At 32.1% G+C, this 10,453-nt stretch overlaps 1 protein-coding gene across 1 annotated transcript; it reads left to right on the forward strand.

Annotated features, from left to right (window-relative positions):
- Positions 1-1,901: 1,901 nt before the first annotated feature.
- LOC115965623 (phosphoenolpyruvate/phosphate translocator 1, chloroplastic-like) lies at positions 1,902-7,413 on the forward strand. Its single transcript, XM_031084885.1, has 9 exons — positions 1,902-2,447; positions 3,733-3,855; positions 3,945-4,097; positions 4,459-4,544; positions 5,029-5,113; positions 5,286-5,405; positions 5,529-5,597; positions 6,779-6,908; positions 7,038-7,413. Exons 1-9 carry the CDS (start codon positions 2,037-2,039, stop codon positions 7,106-7,108), a joined length of 1,248 nt encoding a protein of 415 aa, XP_030940745.1. The 5' UTR covers positions 1,902-2,036; the 3' UTR covers positions 7,109-7,413.
- The last annotated feature ends 3,040 nt before the right edge of the window (positions 7,414-10,453 follow it).

The raw sequence follows: 10,453 nt of genomic DNA on the forward strand, positions 1-10,453 counted from the left end.
AAAGATTAATATAATAAAAAAATTCTTAATAGTGTTTAATTTATATTTGGCTGTAAAGTTAAGGTCAGTTAAAGTCTAAAGCAATAAACAAATTCAAAGCAATAAAATAGTAAAAAATTCAAAGAAGAAACAATGGTCACGGTGTCACACACTCACATATTACACAGAGAAAAAAAATTAAACAAAAAAAAAAAAGATGCTTAAACTTAAAGGCAATAAACAAATAATGTATTAAAAAAAATCTAAACAAAGGAAGACAAATGAAGTTTTAAATGTTTGATGTGCTCATGTGGCCATCCTTGCCAACTGGTGGCTAACTACTGAAGTGAAAAGTGTTTAGACTTTTTTTTTTTTTTGAGAAAGTGATTTGTTTAGACTTGAGCACAGAAAACTGATGCACAGTAGCAGCCTCGCAGGTTTGGAGAACTGTGAAAAGTGATGGTATAGTGTGAACCAGCAGAGAATATGCACTTTTTTTTTTTTTTAGGGTTTTCTCTAATTTAAATTACTATATTATTACAAATTAAACCGCAAAATAGTCGATAGAGTGAACCTAATAATGTAATTTTATATAATTCACAAACTCAATCAGGTTGCATGGATTGCTTAAAACTCGCTAAATTTTGTCAGTTTTGACCGGGTCATATACTATTCCGATCTAATTGATTATCCAGCCCAAGTTAATAACATTGTTTCCAAGAGCTAAAGATAGAAACTTTTTTTTATCTCATATAAATATTATAAAGATTTAAAAGTTTTCACACTCGCTTCATAATAATTATTTATCATTATATCAAAACATTAATATATGTTCTTTTGGCATAAGCAAGATTCCACGTACCTAGTCTTAATAACAAAAGATTTCTTTTTTTTAAGAACCGAAAGACTTTATCATTTGACTATTTAAAGAAAAATTGACTAATTAAAGAAAAAGAAAAAGAAAAAAAAAGGATTAGGATGAAAATTTGATAGACGAAATTAATAAAATATCTGTTTGAATTTAACATCCAACTGTTAATTTAAAATGTATATATATTTTTAATAATTTATTAATATGTTTTCTTTTGGAATAGACAAGATTGATGTACTTAATCTTATAACAAAATACTCTCTTTTTTTTTCCAGATAGGCAAGATTCGATGTATCTAGTCTTGATAACAAAATAATTTTTTTTTTGGGAATACCAAAAGACTAACAATTGACTAATTAGAAAAGAAAAAAAGAAAAAAGAAAAAAGAAAAAAAGAGAATAGGACGAAAATTTTATTGACTAAATTGATAAAATTACGTGACTGTTTGAGTTTGACATTCTGATTTGAAACTAAGTATATTTTTAAATCTAATTTTTTATTCTAGTTACAAAATTTTAAAGTATTTTTATAAAAAAAAAAAAAACAGGTACACCAAATCAACACAACCCAAAATTTACAAACATCAGGTCAGGATAACAATTCTTCAAAAACCCACATCATTTGCAACAAAAAACTGAAATTGAAGCGGTCAACAATAATTTTATAATTTCACCTCACTACTACTTACAGATAATCATATCAAAGTCTAATAAATTGTAATTTTGTACTTTCACATATAAAACATTTACTCACAATCAATCGTATCAAAAATATGACACTAGTAAAAAATTGTGTAACCTAGACTTTCTCGGTAAGGATATACATCCAAATTCATATCTCATAATTAAAAAAAAATTCTTAAATTAAATATTAAAAAATAAAAATATTAATTAATTAATAATAATAATAATAATAATTTAATACTAATATTAGATACAAAAGAAAGAATCCCCAAGAATATGCGAGACATTTGCGATTCCGTTTATTGTTGTCGTTTATCTTTCTTTCTTTTTTCTTTTTCATATTTTCCACTTTTCTCTCTCACTACTTCGCTTCACCAACCCAACTACCCTCGCTTCCTCGACGGACTTTCCAACGCTTAAATATCTCTCTCTCTCCAAATTTATAAACCCTTTTCTTTCTTTCTCTCTCTCTCTCACACACAAAAGCTTTGAGGCTTTCGAAAATGCAGAGCGCGTCGTTCACACTCGCGTCTCCTGCGCCATCGCTCTCTCTCCTAAAGCCACGGAGGCAGTCTCCGAGCTTGAGCTTCAACCCTAGATTCGATCCCATTCGCGCTTCTTCGTCGTCTTCGAACCTCAACAACGATTATTTCAATGTGAATCTCTCTACTCGCCGATCCTGGTCTCTCTCTCCTTCTTCGTCTTCGTCGCCGATTAAACTTAGGCCTTGGAATGCGCCGCCGCCGAGTTATTCCGATGCGGAAACGAACCGTTTCGAGGTTAAGGCGACTTCGGTGCCCGAAGCCGCCGGGGAGAAACCCGAATCGAGTAGCTTGTTCAAGACCTTGGAGCTCGGTGCCTTGTTTGGCCTCTGGTACCTCTTCAATATCTACTTCAACATCTACAACAAGCAGGTTCGGTTTCGCTTCGATTCGTTTTCCAAACATTTAAGATTGAGAATTTGTGTTTTGTTTTTTTTTTTTTTTTGGCTTTTTTCTTTGAGCGAATGTGTTGCTATTTAATTTGGTTTTGAGCTTTGAGAAAATGTGTTGCTGTTTGTTTTGGTTATTGAAAATTTGAGGTTGAGGATTGTGGATTTGTGTGATTTTGATTAGGTTTTGAGTGTTGAAATTTGTGGAAAATTTATTATTAGATCGTATAGTGAAGGAAATGAAAAGAAACGAATTAAAGTGAGCTTTGTAATATACTGAAAACTCTTGGCCCGTTTGTTAACGTTGATCTAATAACGTTGTTTGTATTTTTTGGAAATATGAAAAAGTGTGTGGAAATTTGCATAATGTTGTATAAAAACTGAAAACATGTGTTTAAACACATGTACCAAAGATTTCTGAGAAAATTCACTTTGAAATCAAAAAGATTATTATTATTATTATAAGTAAAATAATTTATTTGAAGGAGTGATCAAAATGTGATCTTTCACGAACAATTACAAACAAACACCCATATGATCCAAAAAATCAACAATGGTGCGTCTTGGAACTCTGTTTTGGTGGGAAGCTTTCTGAGAAAAGTCACTTTGAAAGCAAAAAATTATTATTATAAGTAAAAGAATTTATTTGAAGGAATGATCAAAATGTGATCTTCCACAAACAATTACAAGTGAAACACTTGTATGATCCAAAAAATCAACAATAGGGCGTCCTCGAATTTTATCTGATATTCATGTCATGTACTTTGGTAGCTTTAATTTTATCGGAAGAATTATAATTAAAGTGAGCTTTGTAATGTGCTGTAAATTTTGTTTTTCTTGGAACTCTGTTGACGTGGGAAAGCTTTTTGAGAAAAATCACCTTGAAAGAAAAAAAAAATATTATAAGTAAAAGAATTTATTTGAAGGAGTGATCAAAATGTGAGCTTTCACAAACAATTACAAATGAAACACTCATATGATCCAAAAAATAAACAATGGTGCATCCTTGAATTTTATAGTTGATACCCTTAGCTGTGTTTATAGTTGACGTTGATTAATAATTAGACTTTGGAAATTACCCCAAAAAAATGCACTTTGGTAACTTTAATTTTATCAGGAAAATTATTATTAGTTTTTACTTGGGTCTTTAGGGTTTAGTTCAAATCAGGCTGCTGATTGTGAGACACTTGAATTTAATGTGTGTTAATACTTGACCAATAATTCAGTATGAGAATGGAGCTGATTTGTGTTACATGTTTTGATCACAGGTTTTGAAGGTGTACCCATACCCAGTAACTGTCACTGCGATTCAGTTTGCTGTTGGGACAGTAATTGTTTTTTTAATGTGGGGTCTTAATCTCTACAAAAAGCCAAAAGTTAGTGGTTCACAGGTATTTGATGTGGTGTGAAAGTTTTAGTATTTAGTGTACAGGTATTGATTTCATGTAGTGATTCTTATTTGTGAGTAACTTCTTGACAGCTTGCAGTAATATTGCCACTGGCAGTGGTGCATACTTTAGGGAATGTTTTCACGAATATGAGTCTTGGAAAAGTTGCAGTGTCATTCACTCACACGATCAAGGCTATGGAGCCCTTCTTCTCTGTTGTCCTATCTGCTATGTTTTTGGGGGAGGTGCGAATTTCCTTTTATATTTTGCCCCATTTTTTATGTCTTTGGATCACCAAGATTGGGTGGAGATGATTTTTTTTTAATAAGTAATGAAAATTTTATTGATATAAAAAAATAGAGTCACTCAAGTATACAACTAGGTACCATGCAATCAATCACAGAAACTGGGTGGAGACTGGAGATGAAACTGATTGAAATATATAATTCTGTAGTATGATGGCATTGATAGCTTTAGTTACCAATAAAGTTTCCTTTGTATTCTTAAGTTTTGTTGAAATGATTTCTATGCAAGAATTTCAATTTTATAATGAGCATCACTCATCAAGTTGTTTCGATTCTAACTATTATTCTCATTCTCATACAGTTGCCCACTTTTTGGGTGGTTGCTTCCCTTGTACCTATTGCTGGAGGAGTGGCACTTGCATCAGTCACCGAGGCCTCTTTCAACTGGTACAACATTATATCTGCATATAACATTATAAATCTTATTTGCTTATCAATATATATATATATATATATATAAATCTTGTTTACACAGATTAAAAGATATCCGCATCATGTAGTTGTTGATTTAGGATTGAATGGTAGTATGATACTCGAGGGGTGGGTTATGAGGTTCGACCCACCATAGATGTGGGATTTGTGGGTTTTATTGGACAAGGGGTATTTTCTATCATTCGGGAAAAAAGGATTCTAAAAATATGGTTGGGCTGTCAGTGAGCTCTAGCATAAATGGCACTTCTTCTAATGAAAAAAATGGATGGAGGGTGAGATTGCGGGTTCAATGCCACTGGGTGTGTTACTTACCAACAAAAAGAAAAAAATGTGACTTCATATAGGCTATTCAGTATCGTTGTAAAACTAAGGACTTTACTTGATTTGGTTTATCAGTGAAAAGAATAACATATGATCGTTCTGTTTTATTTTGGAGAAGGGCTGGATTCTGGAGTGCTATGGCTTCCAATTTGTCAAACCAATCTCGTAATGTCCTTAGCAAAAAGGTCATGGTTAAATCAGAGGTAATCAACATTTTCCAGATTCATATGTTCTTAAATCTTTTTGCCTTTATTTTTTTATTCATGAAAAAAAATTTTGGTGTGTCATACTACATTCTGCTGTTGTTATTTCTTTTCATTTTGTTTTTAGTTTGTATTTGAATTGGCACATAACCGGCATTTTATCCTTTCACAGGAATCTTTGGACAACATCACTCTCTTCTCCATAATAACAGTTATGTCCCTTATCTTGTTAGCCCCTGTGGCTCTCTTCATGGAAGGTGTCAAGTTTACTCCTACATTCCTGCAATCAGCTGTGAGTAACTTTTTTAAGAGCTAAAAGCTGCAACAAATTCTTTATAGTCTTGATTTTACTCAGAAAAGAATCTTTAATGTAGGTGCCTATCTGATTCATTTTATATATTTAATTCCATGACAGGGGTTAAATGTTAATCAAGTATACACCAGGTCTTTTCTAGCTGCACTCTGCTTCCATGCTTATCAGCAGGTGAGGCACTTCGCATGCTCTGGCTTCTCTCATTTCTTTTTCTTAATGTATTTGTTTTTCATATGTGAATTATGACCTTTCAAGAACTGGTCTTGAGCTTCTTATATGTAAAAGCTGCCATCTTTGTTTATCTTAAATAGTGGATATCAATTGTTGGACAAGTAGCTCTCATGAGCAATGAACTCTTGTTTCAAAATAGGTTAAGTTCATTGTTTAAATGATATATGCCTGTTATTCTACCGAACTATGTGACAAAAATTTGAGAAATTTGTACCATCTGTATGGAGACTTTTTGGCTCATTAGAGCCTATTATTAGGTTGTGATACATTGTTTGTCATTTATACTTGCAATGTCTTTATCTTTAAACTTGAAGGAATCTAAATACTGCTTTACTCATCATATATTCTTTTACCTCTCAATGTGATTTTCTTTCACGTGGTTGTACTGACCATGGTCTGGTGTAACCGGAGTTTTGAAGATTTTGAAAGGACCTGATCTTAAACTCTTCTTCAAAAACTTGTTGGATTGGTTGTCTGTAACAGGCAGTCATTCTATTTTTTTTCAGTTTTTTTTTTTTATTTTTTTATTTTATATATATATATATATATATATATGGATGCTTGTAATTTGTGTTTTTGATTGTTTCTTGTCCCTAGTGTATACTTCCTGTATACTTGGGTGATACTTTTTTGATATTTTAATAAAATTTTCTCATTACTTATATATAAAATAAAAAAAACCATGGTCTGGTGTGACTACTTGCAATCTGGTCAAATTGACTAGAAAATGATTATCTCATGAAGCCTTTTACACCTTGTTACACTGCTCACACTTCTGAATTATTGGTTCCATACTTCTTCCAATACTCCCATGGATTCCTTATGGTTGTTGAATTTTGTATTTGATGATAGTCCATTATTACTATGATATATAGGTTCTGATCAACTCAATGCTGAAGTGTCCAATAGAGTTAAACACGAGAGAGGGTAAAAAGTGAAAGTTCTAGTAGGAACAGTGCTAACTTAGGTCTTAAATTAGAAAGAGAAAAAATCATGGGAGGCAGTGTACCATTTTAAAGCATTTGGGACTTTACATAGGCCTGTGCTTCTTATTGTCATCATTTTTAAAACAGTTTTCCTTAGTAGGAACAGTGCTGACATTTATGGATTGAACTTTGCAGGTTTCCTACATGATATTGCAGAGGGTATCTCCCGTTACCCACTCTGTAGGCAATTGTGTGAAGCGGGTGGTGGTCATTGTTAGCTCTGTCCTCTTCTTCAAAACTCCTGTCTCGCCAATCAACACTCTTGGTAATTTACTTGCTTGATCTTTAGTTGAAAAAAAAAAGAAAAAGGTTTACATTGTTTGGTATTAGTTTTATATTACTACAGCCCTTCCTTTCCATTCATAGAGATATTTTTGTCTTGGACTTGATGCAGGCACTGGAGTTGCTCTTTCTGGAGTCTTCTTGTATTCACAGGTGAAGCGCCTTAAGCCAAAGAAAGCTTGAAATTTTGTGGAGAAATTTTTGCTCTTAATTTGATTTTTTAGATCTAAAGTTACGCATTCAAGAATTTGGTTTTAGGTCAGGTTGGTGACTGAATTAGAAATTTGGTTTTCCTTTTATGCTATTTAACTTATTTGGCTATTCTTTTGTGGACCAAGAGTAAATGATGCTGTTCCCCGAACCATCCTTCTATCACCTTTGTACTCTTGGTTGGGTTTATAATTGGAATTTAGAATGTAATTCCTTGTGCTATTTCACGTTTTTTTAATAATTAGATCAACAATACAACAAACACACCCAATTTTACAGCATGATGTGCTCGATTATAAGTGGTTGACCAAAAATGATGGGTCCATGTAAACAAGAGCATGCAGAAAGTGTATAACTCATAGTCAACTATTATAATCTGACTGGATGCATGGAGTACGAAGATTTACAGGAACATGTTAGTTGCCTCTTATATGCAGTATGGGTTGGTTCGGAAAAGGTCGGGTGTGGTAGTGTATCTCTCTATTATACCTGACTGCAAAACATTCACATATTTTGGCTATATCACTATTATTTACATCTTCTAACAAGTTAGGAAGTGTAGAGGGGACAACTTTAATGCTGAGAATCCTTAAAGAGCGAAACAAAAGCACAGAGCAGAAGGTTATTATCACTGAAAGCTTGATCATAGAAGAGATTGTGTTTCCGGAGAGCATCATAAGTATTACAAACATAATATGTAGCTATTGTTGTACTTGCTTTTTATATTAAAAGTAGTTTTGCAAACATTGTCAACATACACCTTGAGGTTTCAAACTTTCAATCATACACAACCCAAGCAGCCGCATCCCACACACCCACCCACTGCTGCCGCCAACCCACCACCCACCACCGACTCATCCATAGGAACCCACCCATAGGCCAACCCACCCACCAAGTTGAGATGCTAGACAATGCAAACCCAATAAGCTGAGATGCTAGACAAAATAGTAATGTTTTGCTCTGAGATGAACTAAACCGAATCAAGTAGCTTCGTTGTATGAGATAGATCAGAGAGGAGAGAGTGAAAAAACATGAAAAAAAAAAAACGGTGAAGGAGATTTTATAGGTTAGTGATGATGGAATTTGTGAGATAGTAGAGAGGAAATTGGGGTGGCTCATGAATGGGAAGAGAAGAGAGGAAAAGGGAAAAGGGGAGAACAAAAGAGTCTATGAGAGTGGAGAGGGTGAAGTAGTGATTCGTGTGGCTCAAAGTGAAAATAAGAAGAGATATTTTATTTGAGATGAGAGAAAAAAATGAATAAAAAATAATAAAAATCAAATGGCATTTCTTTTAGTACCGTCCTAAAGATGAGATTCTACTGTAGAAAATGCCAAAAATTTTTAGCGTTTAACACACCTCATGATAGTTTGATTTTGGTGTTTGGTGTGTCAAATGCTAAATATTTGACATTTGACACACTTGATGGGAATGCTCTTGTACATATGAGTATACGACATTATCATCGGTGTTTAAAATATGTCTTACAATTTCTTTGAAACAATAAAATATTAAAATAATGAACTCTCAAAAAAAAAAAAAAAAAAATTGGTGATAACTAAACAGGGAAAGAAAAAAAGAAGAAGAAGAAGATGAAATCTATAATCTAATCTACTTTCAGTACAGGCTAGTAGATACACAAATTTCTACTATTCTATAGTTTTCAAATGTACCCAGAAACATTTATTTATATGGATGGATTACTTATATAAACCAAATATTATACAGAGAACTTCACCATATAATAACGTTCATCAACATCTAAATTTTAATTGTATCAATAAGTTCATGGCCATCCTATCAGCAACAAAAAAAAAAAGTTTCATGGCTACAGTAAAAACATGCATATAATGCCATTGACCAGCATTTAAAATTTAATTCTTTCTTCTTCTCAAAAAAAAAAAAAAAAAAAGTTGTCTAATAACTCCACGACCACATGAAAAGTTACATGTCTGGTATTAATTAATTAGTAGAATCTGGAAAGGGAAAAGACTCAAAAGAGAAATGGAAAATTTAAAATTTGCAAATTTAGAAACCATACTAGCTCATAGTGCAAGTTATTATAGGCTAATTAAATTTAGTACTAATTAGTAATTACGAAATTTGACCGATATAAACAGAAAGGGTTTTCTAATAACAGTGTGGCTCTATGTTTAACACTTTCCCTTACAACTAGCTAATGAATATTAAACAGTCCACAAATTGTTTTGACTTCCAGCAAATTAACACCAACATGTATTAAGTATAACATCGAGTAAAAACTGTCATTAATGCCTACAGTATCCACTCCGTTACGCTTTTTTCTGAGTATTTATACTCCATTATTTATTACATTAACTTAAGGCTTCAATAGTTTTTTTTTTACTGATGATGAAAGATATACATGAAGCTTTCACATTCCTTGACATAATGTTTCTAAATTCTTCATTTATAGCAAAATTCCAACACGAATTGCTTATTAAGGAGGTACACACATTTATTGTACTTTAATATCATGCATGCTTACTATTAACATGTTGATATACTTGGAGCAAAATAACATAAAAGTTGTATATTAGATGAAGTACTCATACTGAAAAATTACGATCGAGGAGTACTTAATTAATTGCCATCTAAACATGTCCCTACGTATATCATCTATACATATACGTGAGATGCATGGTAATGTGTGGTGCATGCCTGAGTTTGACCTCAAAATGTTACAAAGCACTCTTTTTTTCTTTTTCTTTTTTTTTTTTTTTTTTTTAATTTCAATAATTACAATATGGTACGTATATCATCTATACATATACATGAGATGCATGGTAATGTGTGGTGCATGCCTAAGTTTGACCTCAAAATGTTACAAAGCACTCTTTTTTTATTTTTTATTTTTTTTTAATTTCAATAATTACAATATGGATGAGAGATTTAAATCCTAGAAGTTTTAGTTAAAAATACCAAAAAAGTATCAGTCAAGTTACATGATCATTCTTATCAAAGTCATTCAAATTATGTAAAAGTGATGATACTTAACAATGGACACACTAATAGCAAACAATACAACTCCAAATATATTAGTTGGAAAATAAATAAATAAATGTTCAAAATTTTTGTTCATAATAAGCCTGAAAAGACATTATACACTCAATTCCCTTACAGATAAATACAATTCCATACAAACAGTTTGAGTACATATGTCACAAGAATTCCAATAGTATTATTTATTTTATTATATATTATTATTATTATAATTTTATATGTATGTTTTCCCTTCGTGCATGCGTGTTACCCAACTATTTTCCATTCATTCTTGAATTCTTCCTCTCAAAGTAATTCAA

The sequence above is a fragment of the Quercus lobata genome, chromosome 10 (genome assembly GCF_001633185.2).
Source record: "Quercus lobata isolate SW786 chromosome 10, ValleyOak3.0 Primary Assembly, whole genome shotgun sequence".
NCBI classification, from domain to species: domain Eukaryota; kingdom Viridiplantae; phylum Streptophyta; class Magnoliopsida; order Fagales; family Fagaceae; genus Quercus; species Quercus lobata.